The 20643-nt window shown below is 41.9% G+C and overlaps 1 protein-coding gene across 6 annotated transcripts in view; it reads left to right on the forward strand.

Annotated features, from left to right (window-relative positions):
* The window catches only part of LOC110491420 (pleckstrin homology domain containing A1b), a 46061-nt gene that overhangs the window by 4486 nt on the left and 20932 nt on the right, over positions 1–20643 (forward strand). For all 6 annotated transcript variants that reach the window (XM_036946267.2, XM_036946265.2, XM_036946266.2 and 3 more), the window contains exons 2-4: positions 15866–16039; positions 19975–20031; positions 20231–20276. In XM_036946267.2, coding sequence (XP_036802162.1) covers positions 15899–16039; positions 19975–20031; positions 20231–20276 — 244 coding nt within the window. In that variant the 5' untranslated portion in view covers positions 15866–15898. The remainder of the gene's footprint in view (positions 1–15865; positions 16040–19974; positions 20032–20230; positions 20277–20643) is intronic.

Below are 20643 nucleotides of genomic sequence, written 5' to 3' on the forward strand. Positions count from 1 at the left end.
TTTCTCCGAGGCGGGAGGTTCCCATAGATCCCTGGGAGCACGGACACCTTAACACCGTGTGTTAAGACCGAGGAAAACTTGTATTGACTAAATTAATGTTACTTTGTGAATTCAATTGTCTTGTTTGGATTGTTTCAAGAGTTCATAAAGAGTTCATAAAGTGCTATGGATTTATTTTTGCAGAGTTACTGTGTTATTCTGCCCATCGGACAGTGGCAGTTTTGGAAACAGTACTCAATTGTCATACTTGACTAAAAGTTAAGATATCTTAATAGAAAATGAAAGTCACCCAGTGAAATACTACTTGAGTAAAAGTCTAAAAGTATCTGGTTTTAAATGTACATAAGTATATTGGCAGAAAAAAAGTAATCAAGTGTCATACTTGAGGGAAAGTAAATGGTAATCAAATTCCTTATATTAAGCAAACCAGATGGCAGTATTGTGTTATTTATTTTCATTAACGGACAGACGGGGGCACACTCCAACACGCAGACGTAATTTACAAAAGCAATATTTGAGTTTAGTGAGTCCACCAGATCAGATTCAGTAGGGATGACAACACGTTCTTTTAATAGGTGTGTGAATTGGACCATAATTCTATCCTAGCAATGAAATGTAACAAGTACTTTTAGGTGTCAGGGAAAATGTATGGAAGTAATGGAGTAAAAGTAAAAGTTGTCAAAAATATAAATAGTGAAGTATAGTAGATACTAGAGGTCGACCGATTAATCGATTAAATAAAAAAAATAAAAAATATTTTTTTTTACACTTTTTTTATTTAACTAGGCAAGTCAGTTAAGAACACTTTCTTATTTTCAATGACTGCCTAGGAACTGTGGGTTAACTGCCTTGTTCAGGGGCAGAACGACAGATTTTCATCTTGTCAGCTCGGGGTTTCAATCTTGCAACCTTCACAGTTAATTAGTCCAACGCTCTAACCATTGCACTCCACGAGTAGCCTGCCTGTTACACGAATGCAGTAGAAGCCAAGGTAAATTGTGTCATTTCTCTTGCGTTCATTGCACGCAGAGTCAGGGTATATGCAACAGTTTGGGCTGCCTGGCTCATTGCGAACTAATTTGCCAGAATTTTACGAAATTATGACATACATTGAAGGATGTGCAATGTAACAAGAATATTTAGACTTAGGGATGCCACCCGTTAGATAAAATACCGAACGGTTCCGTATTTCACTGAAATAATAAACGTTTTGTTTTCGAAATGATAGTTTCCGGATTCGATCATATTAATGACCTAAGGCTCGTATTTCTGTGTGTTATTATGTTATAATTAAGTCTGATTTGATAGAGCAGTCTGACTGAGCAGCAGCAGGCCTGTAATCATTCATTCAAACAGCATTTTTGTGTGTTTTGCCAGCAGCTCTTCGCAAGCACAGCGCTGTTTATGACTTCAAGCCTATCAGCCTAATGGCTGGTGTAACCAATGTGAAATGGCTAGCTAGTTAGCTGGGTGCGCTAATACCACCAACTTTCATATGTTCTCATGTTCTGAGCAAGGAACTTAAACATTAGCTTTTTTACATGGCACATATTTTACATGGCACATATTTTACATGGCACATATTTTACATGGCACATATTTTACATGGCACATATTACTTTCTTCTCCAACACTTTGTTTTTGTATTATTTAAACCAAATTGAACATGTTTCATTATTTATTTGAGGCTAAATTGATTTTATTGATGTTTTATATTAAGTTAAAATAAGTGTTAATTCAGTATTGTTGTAATTGTCATTATTACAAATAAAAAAACTGTATGAAAATTCGGCCGATTAAGCGGCTTCGGCTTTTTTTGGTCCCCCAATAATCGGTATTGGTGTTGAAAAATCATAATCGGTCGACCTCTAGTAGATACCACAAAAAAAATGTTGAAAGTAGTACTTTAAAGTATGTTTTACTTAAGTACTTCACACCACTGAATGGCAGTCAGTTCAATGGGGGAGTGACAGAGATGTGCGCCCCTATCATTCAGATAAGAGTTCTGTTTATTGTTTTGGCCTAGCATAGTGATGTTAATTAGACAATGGGAGATACTGAGATTTGGCGCTCTGGGGAAAATAAAAGATTGGTGGAAACTTTGTTCTTGGAGTCATTCTTAACCAATCTCCAGTGTCTGCTAAATGACTAAAGAATATTTAGAATATTGTGTATTCTTTTGACATTGAAGACTTCTGTTATGCCATTGTATTCTTATTGCATAACTGTAATAAATGTGATTACTTTTAAATGGATACGAATGGTTGTCCTCATATTTCTGAGTAATATTCCTTGAATTATTATTTTATGTATGATGTAATGGTAAAAAACTACACATAGCATATATGCTCGGCCTCTAACTGTGCAGCTCTGAGCTGAGGTTAACTCAATCATTTAATGCTGGGACATTGATCGCAAGATATTAGCTCTTTGTCTCTCAGCCTGTTAATATTAGGGTTATGTTGGACACATGTAACTTATAGTATTCCGAGTGGTGACGCAAGGCTCGCTACTTTGACTAGAACCTTCGGATTCGCTTATGGGCCTATAGCATTCACATGATAATGGAGTCCGATTGAATATTATCTTATGGTCTTATTGCTCCTACACTAATCTCTGTCATCAGACGGAGTGGATTTTCACTCTTTTACAGGGGTCTTAGAAAACATTGATCACAAAAAGTCAAAACACAATAATGTGGAAGTAAAGAACCCTGCTAACTAATATCAACACTTATTATTTCGTTTTGGAGAAGTGTTTTGGAATATGGGTTGGAATAATACATTATGGCCTTTCTCTTGCATTTCGAAGATGATGGTACAAAAAAAATCATTTTTTTCCCCTTTTTTGTATTATCTCTTACCAGATCTATTGTGTTACATTCTACTACATTCCTTTCACATTTACACAAACTTCAAAGTGTTTCCTTTCAAATCGTACCAAGAATATGCATATCCTTGCTTCAGGGCCTGAGCGACAGGCAGTTCGATTTGGGTATGTCATTTTAGGCGAACATTTAAAAAAAGCGGCGGATCCTTAAAGATGCAGTAGGCCCAGATCAAAGAGGCACGTCTTACTCTTCATTGTATTCAGAGGGTGAAAATCAATAGTATGCATGCCAGTCTCTCTTGGCTAAGAGTTGAGGGAAGACTGCATCGCTTCTTGTTTGTATTAGAAACATGAAAGTGTTGGAAATTCCAAATAGTTTGCATAGTCAACTTACACACATCACTGACACACACACTTACCCTACCAGACATGCCACCAGGGGTCTTTTTCACAGTCCCCAGGTCTAGAACAAATTCAAGGAAACGTGCAATATTATAAAGAGCCATGGATCTCCCTTTCATCTCATATTGCACAAGTGAACAGCAAACCTGGTTGCAAAAAAACAAATAAGCATCACCTCACGGCACAACGCCTCTCCCCCATGTGACCTACTTGTTCTATGTATGTACTGACATGTATAATATACAATATAAGCATGGCCTTCCTTATACCTTGTAATTCCATTAGAAACTTCCTCATATCTTTAAGCTGAGGAGAGAGGATAATGAAAGTCCCAGTAACAAGTAAATGTAGACCTACCAATTAGTTAGTTTTTACATTTTATTTTATTAATTAGTAAAGATGCACTATGCAGAAAGCACTAATTCTAATAGTTTGCCTAATTTCAGTTTGTGCCTAAACAAGCAGCTATAGTGTAGAGAATCATTGTACAATCTAAACCGCTGTGAAATATATTTTCCATAACCAACAATATTGTATTTTCAGCTGCTTGATGCTGGTTTACAAAACCAAAAGTAAAATACGCAAAAACGAAACTTAAGCATGGGAAGCATAAAATAGAGCACATAGAACAGACCTACCACTTCTTAGACTTGCTTTCAATGAAATGACGGATCTATAACTCACATTTCAATGTACATTTGGTTGGGTCGCCCAAAAAGTCACATATTGCAGCTTTAAGTGATTAAAACTCGTAATTGGTAACAGAATTTCAGAAAAATCTGTAATGGAATTACTGCAATTGAATTGGCTAAATTGTTGTAGTCACAAACTACAGTTGGGTACCTGCTGTCCTCTCTTCCACTGGCATACTGTTATGTTCAGCTCATAACTGTTTTCTTTCTCTATCTGTCATCTGTCGGTCAAAGCAAAACTGGGAAAACCGTATGAACAACCCCTTCCTCTCACTCTGCCTCTCTCTCTCTCTCTCTCTCTCCATTTAATGTTACCTCTCCAGACTCGTACTGACACCGACCCATGAGCCTCCTCTCTTTCCGTTTACTGCATTTGCGCCCACTGAGCACCGACCAACACCGGACGTCCATGGACATTGAAAAATAGTTTACATTTGGTCAGTTCGCCTTGGCTTTGATTTCAACGTCGTCAGATGTTTTTTTGGGTCGGATCGGCCTAGATTTCCATGTTCACCCATGTTGATTTTTGGTCCGTTCCGACCTTGATTTGGTGCGAATGTAGACGTCCATGATTGGTGACCGGAACCAAATCTGAACCAATCATAGATGTCTATGTTTCACCAGTTTAGACATTAAAGTACAGCACAGCACACTAGAGTAGAGTACAGATAATGTACTGTATTGTACTGTACTTGTTTTGTACTGAACGATACTTTACTATACTCTACTCTACTGTACTGTCCAAACTTGTGAAACATAGACGTCTAGGACTGATTCAGATTTCCAAATTCGGTCTTGTTTAGGGGCGGAGCTCATTAGAATAATACCCAAATATGCAAAGGAGGATATTGCATATTTTTACCTTTGTGGACCTATTCAGATACATCACCATGAAGAGAATGACATTCATATCCACAATTATACAGATCAGCGACCTATGATGTAATTCCTTTTCGGTAATTCAGTTACTGGGTGTAAATCCATTCCACTTACTGTAGTTCAATAACCAAAATATATATTTTTTAAGCTCAAGGTGTCATGTCATAGCTGACACCCCATTCCTTCTACAGAAATCTTTGAATCTTAATTCGGAGCAGATATGGCCAGATGGTGCCGACAGAAATGGTCACCTCGCTTCAAGTCCTGAGGAAACTATGCAGTAATTTTGTTTGTTTATGTATTATTTCTTACATTGTTAGCCCAGAAAATCTTAAGTGTTATTACATACAGCCGGGAAGAACTATTGGATATAGAGCAACGTCAATTAACCAACATTACGACCAGGAATATGACTTTCCCGAAGCGGATCCTTTGTTCGGACCTCCACCTTGGACATTGGATCTAATCTCAGAGGCCGACCAAAAACAACGTTGTCACCGCAGGAGAAGCAGATCGAGCGGCCTCCTGGTCAGACTGAGAAGGCGAGCATATTAGTCGCCAATGTCCAGTCTCAAGACAACAAGGTGGACGAAATTAGGGCACGAGTTGCCTTCCAGAGAGACATCAGAGATTGTAACATTCTCTATTTCACAGAAACATGGCTCACCCGGGATATGTTGTCAGAGTCGGTACAGTCACCGGGGCTCTTCATGCGTCGCGCCGACAGAAACGAGGGGTGTGTGCCTCATGATTAACGACTCATGGTGTAACAATAACAACACACAGGAACTCAAGTCCTTTTGTTCACCTGACCTAGAATTCCTTACAAATACATGCCGTCCACACGATCTCCCAAGATAATTCTCTTCAATTATACTCACAGCCATGTATACCCCCCCCCCCCCCCCCCCCCCCCCCCCCCTCACGTGGACTGGAAAATGTGCCAGGAAGCCTCAGACAATAACATTGATTTATACACTGACTCTGTGAGTGAGTTTATTAGGAAGTGCATTTGAGATGTTGTACCCACTGTGACTATTAAAACCTACCCCAACCAGAAATCGTGGAAAGACCACGGCATTCGCGGAAAACTGAAAGCGCAAACCACCGCATTCAACCATGGAAAGAGTTCGGGAATATGGCAGAATATAAACAGTGTAGCTATTCCCTCCGCAAGGCAATCAAACAAGCAAAATGTCGGTATAGAGACAAAATGGAGACGCAATTCAATGGCCCAGACATGAGACCTATGTGGCAGGGTCTACAGGCAATTACCGACTACAAAAAGAAAACCAGCCACATCAAGGACACCAATGTCTTGCTTCTATACAAGCTAAAGACCTTCTTTGCCCGCTTTGAGGATAATACAGTGCATCCGACACGACCCGCTATCAAGGACTGCGGGCCCCCCCTCTCCTTCTCTGTGGCTGACGTGAGCAAGACATTTAAACGTGTTAACCCTCGCAAGGCTGCTGGCCCAGACGGCATCTCTTGCCGCGTTCTCAGAGCATGCGCAGACCAGCTGGCTGGTGTGTTTACGGACATATTCAATCACTCCCTATCCCAGTCTGCTGTCCCCACATGCTTCAAGATGGCCACCATTGTTCCTGTACCCAAGGCAACGATAACTGAACTTCTGTCATCATGAAGTGCTTTGAGAGACGAGTCAAGGATCATATCACCTCCACCTTACCTGCCACCCTAGACCCACTTCAGTTTGCATACCGCCCCAACAGGTCCACAGACGATGCAATCGCCATCACACTGCTCACTGCCCTATCCCATCTGGACAAGAAGAATACCTATGTAAGTATGCTGTTCATTGACTCCAGCTCAGCATTCAACACCATAGAGCCCTCCAAGCTCATCATTAAGCTCGAGATCCTGGTTCTCAACCCCGCCCTGTGCAGTTGGGTCCTGGACTTTCTGACGGGCCGTCCCCAGGTGTTGAAGGTAGGAAACAACATCTCCACTTCGCTGATCCTCAACACTGGGGCCCCACAAGGGTGCATGCACAGCCCCCTCCTGTACTCCCTGTTCATCCACAACTGCGTGGTCATGCATGCCTCCAACTCAATCATCATGTTTGCAGACGACACAACAGTAGTGGGCTTGATTACCAACAACAACGAAACAGCCTACAGGGAGGAGGTGAGGGCACTCGGAGAGTGGTATCAAGAAAACAACCTCTCACTCAACGTCAACAAAATAAAGGAGATGATCGTGGACTTCAGGAAACAGCAGAGGGAGCACCCCCCATCCACATCAATGAGACAGCAGTGGAGAAGAAAGTTTTAAGTTCCTAGGAGTACACATCACGGACAAACTGAAATGGTCTAACCACACAGACAGCTTGGTGAAGAAGGCTCAACTTCACCTCTTCAACCTCAGGAGGCTGAAGACATTTGGCTTGTCACCTAAAACCCTCACAAACTTTTACAGATGCACAATCGAGAGCATCCTGTTGGGCTGTATCGCCGCCTGGTACGGCAACTGCACCGCCCACAACCGCAAGGCTCTCCAGAGGGTAGTGCGGTCTGCACAATGCATCACCGGGGGCAAACTACCTGCCCTCCAGGACACCTACTGCACCCGATGTCACAGGAAGGCCAAAAAGATCATCAAGGACAACAACCACCCGAGCCACTGCCTGTTCACCTCGCTATCATCCAGAAGGCAAGGTCAGTGCATCAAAGCTGGGACCGAGAGACTGAAAAACAGCTTCTATCTAAAGACCATCAGACTGTTAAAACAGCCACCACTAACATAGAGAGGCTGCTGCCAACATTGAGACCCAAATCACTGGCCACTTTAATAAATTGATTTAATAAAGCTATCGATAATCACTTTAAATAATGCCACTTTAATAATGTTTACATATCCTACATTACTCATCTCATATGTGTGTGTATACTGTCTTTCATACCATCTATTGCATCTTGCCTATGCCGTATGACCATCGCTCATGCATATATTTATATGTACATATTCTTATTTCATCCCTTTAAGGTAGTTGGATAAGGTAGTTGTTGTGAATTTGTTAGATTACTTGTTAGATATTACTGTGCTGTCGGAACTAGAAGCACAAGCATTTAGCTACACTCACATTAATATCTGCTAACCATGTGTATGTGACAAATACCATTTGATTTGATATTTAAGTTTTTGGAAAATGTGGTCGCATAAGAAACTGAGGGAGATTTTACCATAGTTCTCTTACCAAACTTTTTTATCTGCACAGTTCTTCCAGTCAATGTGTTTTTATGAAATGTTCTGTGCACATTGTTCGAAACAGTCCTTGTGCATACAGTTGTATGGTTGTGAAATCAATAGCTTTTGTTTGGAAGGCATTTTAAAGTGGAATTGCCCTTCTCTTTCTCTTACTACACGTGCCTCTGCTTCCTCATCTCACACACACACACACACACACACACACACACACACACACACACACTGAGCTGCATTGTTTGTAACCTCACTGCAGACTCTTTCTTCCTCTTTTTCTTCATTAACTTCACCCAGTGGTGGAAAAAGTACCCAATTGTCATACTTGTGTAAAATTAAAGATAACTTTGAAAATGACTCAAGTTAAAGTGAATGTTACTGTCACGTTCTGACCTTAGTTCCTTTGTTTTGTCTTTGTTTTAGTATGGTCAGGGCGTGAGTTGTGCTGGGCAGTCTATGTTATTTTTTCTATAATTTGGGATTTCTGTGTTTGGCCTGGTATGGTTCTCAATCAGAGGCAGCTGTCAATCGTTGTCCCTGATTGAGAACCATACTTAGGTAGCCTGGTTTCACCTTTGAGTTATGGGTGATTGCTTTCTGTTGAGTGTTTGTGTATTCACCAGACAGAACTGTTTCGGTTGCGTTCGTTCACTTAGTTGTTTTTGTTCAGTGTTCTTTTACTTTATTAAAAAGATGGACACTTACCACGCTGCGCATTAGTCCTCACCTTCTTCCACCAACGACCGTTACAGTTACCCAGTAAAATACTACTTGAGTAAAAGTCTAAGAGTATTTGGTTTGAAATATACTTAGGTATCAACAGTAAATGTAATTGATAAAATATACTTAAGTATCAAAACTGAAAGTAAAAGTATAAATCATTTCAAATTCCTTTAAGCAAACCAGACAGCACTATTTTCCTGTTTTGTTATTTACGGATAGCCAGGTGCACACTCCAACACTTAGACATCCTTTACAAACAAATAAGTTGTGTTTAGTGAGTCCGCCAGATCAGAGGCAGTAGGGATGACCAGAGTTGTTCTCTTGATAAGTGTGTTAATTTGACCATTTTCGTGTCCTGCTAAGCATTCAAAATGTACTTTTGGTTGTCAGGGAAAATGTGTGGAGTAAAAAGTACATTTATTTTGTTTTGGAATGTAGTGAAGTAAAAGTTGTCAAAAATATCAAAAGTAAAGTACAGATAACACAATTTTTTTTAAAACTTACAGTGCATTCGGAAAGTATGCAGACCCCTTGACTTTTTCCACATTTTGTTACGTTACAGCCTTATTCTAAAATGGATCAAATCGTTTTTTCCCCTCATCAATCTACACACAATAGCCCATAATGACAAACTAAAACAGTTTTTTTTAAATATCACATTTACATAAGTATTCAGACCCTTTACTTAGTACTTTGTTGAAGCACCTTTGGCAACAATTACAGCCTTGAGTCATCTTGGGTATGACTCTACAATCTTGCCACACCTGTATTTGCTCTCCTGTTCTTCTCTCAAGCTCTGTCAGGTTGGATGGGGAGCGTAGCTGCACCTCTATTTATAGGTCTCTCCAGAGATGTTTGATTGGGTTCAAGTCCTGGCTCCGGCTGGGCCACTCAAGGACATTTAGATAGGCCACTCCTGTGTTTTCTTGGCTGTGTGCTTAGGGTCGTTTCTCCTGTAGGAAGGTGATCTTTCGCCTCAGTCTGCGGTCCTGAGCGCTCTGGAGCAGGACCTTTGCTATGTACTTTGCTCCATTCATCTTTCCCTCGATCCTGACTAGTCTCCCAGTCCCTGCCTCTGAAAAACATCCCCACAGCATGATGCTGCCACCACCATGCTTCACTGTAGTGATGGTGCCAGGTTTCCTCCAGGCATGACACTTGGCATTCAAGCCAATGAGTTCAATCTTGGTTTCATCAGACCAGAGAATCTTGTTTCTCATGGTCTGAGAGAATGAGGAGTGGCTTCTGTCAGGCCACTCTACCATAAAAGTCTGATTGGTGGAGTGCTGCGGAGATGGTTGTCCTGGAAGTTTCTCCCATCTCCACAGAGGAACTCTGGAGCTCTGTCAGAGTTACCATCTGGTTCTTGGTCACCTCCCTGACCAAGGCCCTTCTCCCCCGATTGCTCAGTTTGGCCATGCGGCCAGCTCTAGGTAGAGTCTTGGTGTTTCCAAACTTCTTCCATTTAAGAATGATGGAGGCCACTGTTCTTGGGAACCTTCAATGCTGAAGAAATGATTTGTGAATGGTGTTGTAGAATAATGTAATAAGATGCTGTAGTAGGATGGTGGTGTGTGTGTGCGTGTGTGTGTGCGTGTGCGTGCGTGCGTGTGTGTGTGTGTGTGTGGCATCTTCACATCTTCATTTGTTAATCCCAGTGTGTTAATTTACCAGCACTATACTGTTCCTGTCCATCAGCCTGAACCTCAACCTTAACGCTGCATGTTAGTTATTCCCCCTGGACCAGAGGTCACGTCATTACCTAGCAGAACCTCTGAACACCAAACTCTCCTCCAATGTGGGGGGGGCGACATGGGAAACTGGCCTTGGAGTGATCCCATGGAGCGGCTTGTTTGTATATAGGCCCATGCCTTAGCCATGCTCACACTTCCTCCCCCTGGACGGACCAAGGCGGCAGGAAATGTGGACCGTTGGTATGTGTGCCAACGTTGTGTGTGTGCGGGTGGGTGGGTGGCTGGGACTAGCTTTGAGTACCATTAACCTCTCAACACCACAAACAGGAGCTGGGGACTCAGGGGCCTGGGCCCTTTGATGTCTAAAGGCTTTGGATGGTTTGGCTATATAGGGCCACATTGGTACACAACACCACAGGGAAACCATATAGCATTTTTTTAATTGTTTTAATCATTTTCGTTGTTGTACATAAAACACTGTAAAATCACCAGGAAATGAGCTGTGAAAGGAGATTTGAAGTGAAAGGAATTCTGTTCCCAAGGATTCCCACGCATAAATAGAGAGGCATATGCGATCGTATCCCAATGTAATCACTAATCAAGGTTAGAAATGAATCTGTTTTTGTTTCCGTTGTAATTGGGATTCTTGCAGTCAATTTTCAGTGTACAAATATTTATAGCTATGTTCCGACCCCTCAACCATCCGCTCAAGGCAAAATCAGTCCACGGCTGAATGTACAGTGCCTTGCGAAAGTATTCGGCCCCCTTGAACTTTGCGACCTTTTGCCACATTTCAGGCTTCAAACATAAAGATATAAAACTGTATTTTTTTGTGAAGAATCAACAACAAGTGGGACACAATCATGAAGTGGAACGACATTTATTGGATATTTCTAACTTTTTTAACATATCAAAAACTGAAAAATTGGGCGTGCAAAATTATTCAGCCCCTTTCCTTTCAGTGCAGCAAACTCTCTCCAGAAGTTCAGTGAGGATCTCTGAATGATCCAATGTTGACCTAAATGACTAATGATGATAAATACAATCCACCTGTGTGTATTCAAGTCTCCGTATAAATGCACCTGCACTGTGATAGTCTCAGAGGTCCGTTAAAAGCGCAGAGAGCATCATGAAGAACAAGGAACACACCAGGCAGGTCCGAGATACTGTCGTGAAGAAGTTTAAAGCCGGATTTGGATACAAAAAGATTTCCCAAGCTTTAAACATCCCAAGGAGCACTGTGCAAGCGATAATATTGAAATGGAAGGAGTATCAGACCACTGCAAATCTACCAAGACCTGGCCGTCCCTCTAAACTTTCAGCTCATACAAGGAGAAGACTGATCAGAGATGCAGCCAAGAGGCCCATGATCACTCTGGATGAACTGCAGAGATCTACAGCTGAGGCGGGAGACTCTGTCCATAGGACAACAATCAGTCGTATATTGCACAAATCTGGCCTTTATGGAAGAGTGGCAAGAAGAAAGCCATTTCTTAAAGATATCCATAAAAAGTGTCGTTTAAAGTTTGCCACAAGCCACCTGGGAGACACACCAAACATGTGGAAGAAGGTGCTCTGGTCAGATGAAACCAAAATTGAACTTTTTGGCAACAATGCAAAACGTTATGTTTGGCGTAAAAGCAACACAGCTGAACACACCATCCCCACTGTCAAACATGGTGGTGGCAGCATCATGGTTTGGGCCTGCTTTTCTTCAGCAGGGACAGGGAAGATGGTTAAAATTGATGGGAAGATGGATGGAGCCAAATACAGGACCATTCTGGAAGAAAACCTGATGGAGACTGCAAAAGACCTGAGACTGAGACGGAGATTTGTCTTCCAACAAGACAATGATCCAAAACATAAAGCAAAATCTACAATGGAATGGTTCAAAAATAAACATATCCAGGTGTTAGAATGGCCAAGTCAAAGTCCAGACCTGAATCCAATCGAGAATCTGTGGAAAGAACTGAAAACTGCTGTTCACAAATGCTCTCCATCCAACCTCACTGAGCTCGAGCTGTTTTGCAAGGAGGAATGGGAAAAAATTTCAGTCTTTCGATGTGCAAAACTGATAGAGACATACCCCAAGCGACTTACAGCTGTAATCGCAGCAAAAGGTGGCGCTACAAAGTATTAACTTAAGGGGGCTGAATAATTTTGCACGCCCAATTTTTCAGTTTTTGATTTGTTAAAAAAGTTTGAAATATCCAATAAATGTCGTTCCACTTCATGATTGTGTCCCACTTGTTGTTGATTCTTCACAAAAAAATACAGTTTTATATCTTTATGTTTGAAGCCTGAAATGTGGCAAAAGGTCGCAAAGTTCAAGGGGGCCGAATACTTTCGCAAGGCACTGTAATTGGGGATCCCTGCCATATAGGCTACCCCACCTGAATTGCCTCACTACAGCACCATGGTCATGTTCTTGGCCACATAAAATGTTAAAACGTTTTGCAACTAAAATGAGCATGTCTTATTGGACAGTTCCAGGTAGTCCCTCCCAGTTTGGTCTGTTTTCTTCCATTTGGTACCTAATGAACACGACCCTGGTTTGGACAGCCTCTAGTATACAGAGTGTCATTTTAAAACCAATGCATTTTTGGGGAATCTAATCGCCAACATATCATCAAGATCATCAGCAGATGCACTTCTTAAATCTTTACACAGTGAGACAAGGACAAGGACTGTGCCGGGAGAAGTTGGGCCGTAGTTTGTTCGACAAACCTAAGGGGGAAAGTGGAGAAGGTCACTGAATGTTACCACATTAACATTTAGATGACCTGTTTTTTTCCTGCACTTCCTCTATACTTTATAGACAGAAACAACTTTTCCAGAGAGGAAATTATAAAGATAGTTGGGCTTAGCCTGTGTTGAACTCATCAGTGGGATGGAGGGAGGTAGAGTCTGATGGAAGTGAAGGAGGGAGGGAATGTTGACTGTGCATGTCCCATAAAGAGTAGGAATGGTGTAGTAGGATGGTGTTGTAGAAGGCGGTTGTAGAATTATGTAGTAGGATGATGTTGTAGAAGGTGGTTGTAGAATGATGTAGTAGGAGGGTGTTGTAGAAGGTGGTTGTAGAATGATGTAGTAGGATGATGTAGTAGAAGGTGGTTGTAGAATGATGTAGTAGGATGATGTAGTAGAAGGTGGTTGTAGAATGATGTAGTAGGATGGTGTTGTAGAAGGCGGTTGTAGAATGATGTAGTAGGATGGTGTTGTAGAAGGCGGTTGTAGAATGGTGTAATAGGATGGTGTTGTAGAAGGCGGTTGTAGAATGATGTAGTAGGATGGTGTTGTAGAATGATGTAGTAGGAGGGTGTTGTAGAAGGTGGTTGTAGAATGATGTAGTAGGATGATGTAGTAGGATGACGTTGTAGAAGGCGGTTGTAGAATGATGTAGTAGGATGATGTTGTAGAATGATGTAGTAGGATGATGTTGTAGAAGGTGGTTGTAGAATGATGTAGTAGGAGGGTGTTGTTGAAGGCGGTTGTAGAATGATGTAGTAGGATGGTGTTGTAGAAGGCGGTTGTAGAATGATGTAGTAGGATGATGTAGTAGGATGGTGTTGTTGAAGGCGGTTGTAGAATGATGTAGTAGGATGGTGTTGTAGAAGGCGGTTGTAGAATGATGTAGTAGGATGGTGTTGTAGAAGGCGGTTGTAGAATGATGTAGTAGGATGGTGTTGTAGAAGGCGGTTGTAGAATGATGTAGTAGGATGATGTAGTAGAATGATGTAGTAGGATGATGTAGTAGGATGGTGTTGTTGAAGGCGGTTGTAGAATGATGTAGTAGGATGGTGTTGTAGAAGGCGGTTGTAGAATGATGTAGTAGGATGGTGTTGTAGAAGGCGGTTGTAGAATGATGTAGTAGGATGGTGTTGTAGAAGGCGGTTGTAGAATGATGTAGTAGGATGATGTTGTAGAATGATGTAGTAGAATGATGTAGTAGGATGGTGTAATAGGATGGTGTTGTAGAAGGTGGTTGTAGAATGATGTAGTAGGATGATGTAGTAGAATGATGTAGTAGGAGGGTGTTGTTGAAGGCGGTTGTAGAATGATGTAGTAGGATGGTGTTGTAGAAGGCGGTTGTAGAATGATGTAGTAGGATGGTGTTGTAGAAGGCGGTTGTAGAATGATGTAGTAGGATGATGTAGTAGAATGATGTAGTAGAATGATGTAGTAGGATGATGTAGTAGGATGGTGTTGTAGAAGGCGGTTGTAGAATGATGTAGTAGGATGATGTAGTAGAATGATGTAGTAGGATGATGTAGTAGGATGATGTAGTAGAATGATGTAGTAGGATGGTGTTGTAGAATGATGTAGTAGGATGGTGTTGTAGAAGGCGGTTGTAGAATGATGTAGTAGGATGGTGTTGTAGAATGATGTAGTAGGATGATGTAGTAGGATGGTGTTGTAGAAGGCGGTTGTAGAATGATGTAGTAGGATGATATAGTAGAAGGCGGTTGTAAAATGATGTAGTAGGATGGTGTTGTAGAAGGCGGTTGTAGAATGATGTAGTAGGAGGGTGTTGTAGAATGATGTAGTAGGATGGTGTTGTAGAAGGCGGTTGTAGAATGATGTAGTAGGATGATATAGTAGAAGGTGGTTGTAGAATGATGTAGTAGGATGGTGTTGTAGAAGGCGGTTGTAGAATGATGTAGTAGGATGATATAGTAGAAGGCGGTTGTAGAATGATGTAGTAGGATGATATAGTAGAAGGCGGTTGTAGAATGATGTAGTAGGATGATATAGTAGAAGGCGGTTGTAGAATGATGTAGTAGGATGGTGTTGTAGAAGGCGGTTGTAGAATGATGTAGTAGGATGGTGTTGTAGAAGGCGGTTGTAGAATGATGTAGTAGGATGGTGTTGTAGAATGATGTAGTAGGATGGTGTTGTAGAATGATGTTGTAGAAGGCGGTTGTAGAATGATGTAGTAGGATGGTGTTGTAGAAGGCGGTTGTAGAATGATGTAGTAGGATGGTGTTGTAGAAGGCGGTTGTAGAATGATGTAGTAGGAGGATGTAGTAGAAGGCGGTTGTAGAATGATGTAGTAGGATGGTGTTGTAGAAGTTGGTTGTAGAATGATGTAGTAGGATGATGTAGTAGAAGGCGGTTGTAGAATGATGTAGTAGGATGGCGTTGTAGGACGGCGTAGTAATCGTGTACCGCTGACACAAACTGTAGACGAGACTCACTCATCTCTTCATTGGCTGCTTAGCTGAGAGACAGACTCTCACTCCTGCTCGCTCTCTCTCGCTCTCTTGTCTCTCTCTGGCTCTCGTCTATCTTTCTTCCACCCCGCCTCTCTCTCTATCATCCCCCATTCCTCTTACACTTATCGTCTCATCTCTCTCTCTTTCTCCACATCCACTTCTCTTTCTCTCATCTATTTATCTCTCCCTCTCCTTATCTCCTCAGCATACAGTGGAATGAGCAGGCTGAGGTGGGGAGATGCCTTACGTGGATCGGCAGAACCGGATCTGTGGCTTCCTGGACATTGAGGAGAATGAGAACAGCGGCAAGTTCCTCCGACGCTACTTCATCCTGGACACCAAGGAGGGTAGCCTGGTGTGGTACATGGACAACCCACAGGTAGGACAGCAGGGTGGTAAACACACACACACACACACACACACACACACACAGAAGCTGACAGAAGTACACGCACAAATATGCAGAACAGACATAGTGTAGCTATTGACTACATACAGTACCAGTCAAAAGTTTGGGCACACCTTTATTTATACTATTTTCTACATTGTAGAATAATAGTGAAGACATCAAAACTATTAAATAACACTTGGAATCATGTAGTAACCAAAATAGTGTTAAACAAAACAAAATATACAGTGCCTTGCGAAAGTATTCGGCCCCCTTGAACTTTGCGACCTTTTGCCACATTTCAGGCTTCAACATAAAGATATAAAACTGTATTTTTTTGTGAAGAATCAACAACAAGTGGGACACAATCATGAAGTGGAACGACATTTATTGGATATTTCTAACTTTTTTAACAAATCAAAAACTGAAAAATTGGGCGTGCAAAATTATTCAGCCCCTTTACTTTCAGTGCAGCAAACTCTCTCCAGAAGTTCAGTGAGGATCTCTGAATGATCCAATGTTGACCTAAATGACTAATGATGATAAATACAATCCACCTGTGTGTAATCAAGTCTCCGTATAAATGCACCTGCACTGTGATAGTCTAAGAGGTCCGTTAAAAGCGCAGAGAGCATCATGAAGAACAAGGAACACACCAGGCAGGTCCGAGATACTGTTGTGAAGAAGTTTAAAGCCGGATTTGGATACAAAAAGATTTCCCAAGCTTTAAACATCCCAAGGAGCACTGCGCAAGCGATAATATTGAAATGGAAGGAGTATCAGACCACTGCAAATCTACCAAGACCTGGCCGTCCCTCTAAACTTTCAGCTCATACAAGGAAAAGACTGATCAGAGATGCAGCCAAGAGGCCCATGATCACTCTGGATGAACTGCAGAGATCTACAGCTGAGGTGGGAGACTCTGTCCATAGGACAACAATCAGTCGTATATTGCACAAATCTGGCCTTTATGGAAGAGTGGCAAGAAGAAAGCCATTTATTAAAGATATCCATAAAAAGTGTCGTTTAAAGTTTGCCACAAGCCACCTGGGAGACACACCAAACATGTGGAAGAAGGTGCTCTGGTCAGATGAAACCAAAATTGAACTTTTTGGCAACAATGCAAAACGTTATGTTTGGCGTAAAAGCAACACAGCTGAACACACCATCCCCACTGTCAAACATGGTGGTGGCAGCATCATGGTTTGGGCCTGCTTTTCTTCAGCAGGGACAGGGAAGGTGGTTAAAATTGATGGATGGAGCCAAATACAGGACCATTCTGGAAGAAAACCTGATGGAGTCTGCAAAAGACCTGAGACTGGGACGGAGATTTGTCTTCCAACAAGACAATGATCCAAAACATAAATCAAAATCTACAATGGAATGGTTCAAAAATAAACATATCCAGGTGTTAGAATGGCCAAGTCAAAGTCCAGACATGAATCCAATCGAGAATCTGTGGAAAGAACTGAAAACTGCTGTTCACAAATGCTCTCCATCCAACCTCACTGAGCTCGAGCTGTTTTGCAAGGAGGAATGGGAAAAAATGTCAGTCTCTTGATGTGCAAAACTGATAGAGACATACCCCAAGCGACTTACAGCTGTAATCGCAGCAAAAGGTGGCGCTACAAAGTATTAACTTAAGGGGGCTGAATAATTTTGCATGCCCAATTTTTCAGTTTTTGTATGTTAAAAAAGTTTGAAATATCCAATAAATGTCGTTCCACTTCATGATTGTGTCCCACTTGTTGTTGATTCTTCACAAAAAAATACAGTTTTATATCTTTATGTTTGAAGCCTGAAATGTGGCAAAAGGTTGCAAAGTTCAAGGGGACCGAATACTTTCGCAAGGCACTGTATGTTATATTTGAGATTCTTCACCCTCTGCCTTGATGACAGCTTTGTACACTCTTGGCATTCTCTCATCCAGCTTTATGAGGTAGTCACCTGGAATCCATTTCAATTAACAGGTGTGCCTTGTTAAAAGTTAATTTCAGGAATTTATTTCCTTCTTATTGCATTTAAGCCAATCAGTTGTGTTGTGACAAGGTAGGGGTGGTATGCAGAAGATAGCACTATTTGGTAGAAGACCAAGTCTATCTTGTGGCAAGAACAGCTCAAATAAGCAATTACTTTAAGACATCAATACTTTAAGACATAAAAGTCAGTCAATCCGGAAAATGTCAAAAATGTTGAACGTTTCTTCAAGTGCAGTCACAAAAACCATCAAGTACTATGATGAAACTGGCTCTCATGAGGACCACCACAGGGAAGGAAGACCCAGAGTTACCTCTGCTGCAAAGGATAAGTTCATCAGAGTTACTGGCCTCTGAAATTGCAGCCCAAATAAATGCTTCTCAGAGTTCAAGTAACAGACACATCTCAACAATCAACTGTTCAGAGGAGACTGCGTGAATTAGACCTTCATGGTTGATTTGCTGCGAAGAAACCACTACTAAAGGACACCAATAATAAAAAGAGAATTGCTTGGGCCAAGAAACACGAGCAATGGACATTAGACCGGTGGTAATCTGTCCTTTGGTCTGATGATTCCAAATTTGCGATTTTTGGTTCCAACCACTGCGTCTTTGTGAGACGCATAGTAGGTCAACGGGTGATCTCAGCATGTGTGGTTCCCATCGTGAAGCATGGCAGAGGAGGTGTGATGGTGTGGGAGTCCTTTGCTGGTGACACTGTCTGTGATTTATTTAGAATTCAAGGCATACTTAACCAGCATGGCTACCACAGCATTCTGCAGCAATACGCCATCCCATCTGGTTTGCATTTAGTGGGACTACCAGTTGTTTTTAAACAGGACAATGACCCAACACACCTCCAGGCTGTGTAAGGGCTATTTGACCAAGACGGAGCATGATGGAGTGCTGCATCAGATGACCTGGCCTCCACAATCACCCAACCTCAACCTATTTGAGATGGTTTGGGATGAGTTGAACCTCAGTGTGAAGGAAAAGCAGCCAACAAGTGCTCAGCACATGTGGAACTCCTTCAAGACTGTTGGAAAAGCATTCCAGGTGAAGCTGGTTGAGAGAATGCCAAGAGTGTGCAAAGCTGTCATCAAGGCAGAGGGTGGCTACTTTCAAGAATCTAAAATATTAAATATATTTTGATTTGTTTAACACTTTTTTGGGGGTTACTACATGATTGCAAATGTGTTATTTCATAGTTTTGATGTCTTCGCTATAATTCTACAATGTAGAAAATAAAGAAAAAACATTGAATGAGTGGGTGTGTCCAAAATTTTGACTGGTACTGTACATTTCACAGAGGAAATCATGAGTTAGGCTATGATGCTCTCACCTCCCTCAAGTCATCAGTCTCTCATGTCTGTGTGTTTAATCAACGCATGCATTTAGGCTGATGTCATTTTTTGAGTGGGCAGCAGCTGACACGGTCCTATGTACTTACAGTATGCACTGGAGTAGAACATTAGCGGTAGGATGAATTTAATAGTTGCTTCTGTTTGGACTGACCTAATCTCATAAAGTATTGCACTGGATTCATCCGTCTGGTCTGGCCAGACCACTCTGGGCCATCAAGAGGAAATGTGTGTGTCGTCGGCTGGGGAGATGATGCTACGTCTGGGGAAACCGAGTCGAGTTACACGTCTGCCCAGACGTCCGTCCGTCCGTCCGTCTGTCTGTCTTTCCCTCCCCCAGATATTGGCGTGAACAGAAACAATCAGACTTAATGTTTTACAGGTCTATTAAATGCATGTCATCTGTTTGGTGGGGAGTGGGAGCTCAGTGAGGAATACCTGTACAAAGACAGACTTGGTTATGCCCTCAAAAAATGATATCATTTATTGATGCTGCCATGGGCTCTGAATTATTCATTTCAGTTTAGTTTCCATCTCCAAGACTTGAAAATCGTTTAATGTTTTCATCACTGTTCAATCCTCTGTTTAGAACCTGCCCAAAGGAGCTGAAAATGTTGGCTCCCTCAGACTCACCTACATCTCCAAGGTCAGTCAAGTTGTCCAATAATGTTATTGAATTAAATCCTGTCTGACAGACACAGACATGGCCAACCACAGTCTTAGGTGTGAACATCTGTCTCATTCTCTCTCTCTCTCTCTGTCTCTCTCCCTCTCTCTCTCTCTCTCGCTCTCGCTCTCTTGCTCTCTCGCTCTCTCTCTCTCGCTCTCTCTCTTTCCCCCTCTAGGTGAGTGATGCCACAAAGCTGCGACCAAAGGCGGAGTTCTGCTTCGGTAAGTCCTAAAACCTTTGGATTTGATTCAGTGTTTGTAAAACATTACTGCTAGTTGTGTGTATTAGTATGTTTATGTATTGTCTCTCTAGGAGTGTGCTGTCTGGGGGGTTCTGTGAAGGAGGAAGCATTGGGAGGAAAGTGGGGGGGCACTGGGCAGGGAGTGTGGGGGGGGTGGGAGTAGGGGGCAGCTTGTAGCAAAGACACCGTTGACCTTTAGCTATTGAACTAGAATGATTTTATTTAGTTCACTAAGGTCGATGATTTGAGCCTCCCCCCCATCAGTAATTGTTTCACTGTTCACCTGTCCCCTCTTTCCATAGATTCCCTCCCCCCTCCCTCCCTCGCTGGGGTTTAAAAGGGACCAT

The sequence above is a fragment of the Oncorhynchus mykiss genome, chromosome 16 (genome assembly GCF_057628025.1).
Source record: "Oncorhynchus mykiss isolate SJ-2025 chromosome 16, ASM5762802v1, whole genome shotgun sequence".
NCBI classification, from domain to species: Eukaryota; Metazoa; Chordata; class Actinopteri; order Salmoniformes; family Salmonidae; genus Oncorhynchus; species Oncorhynchus mykiss.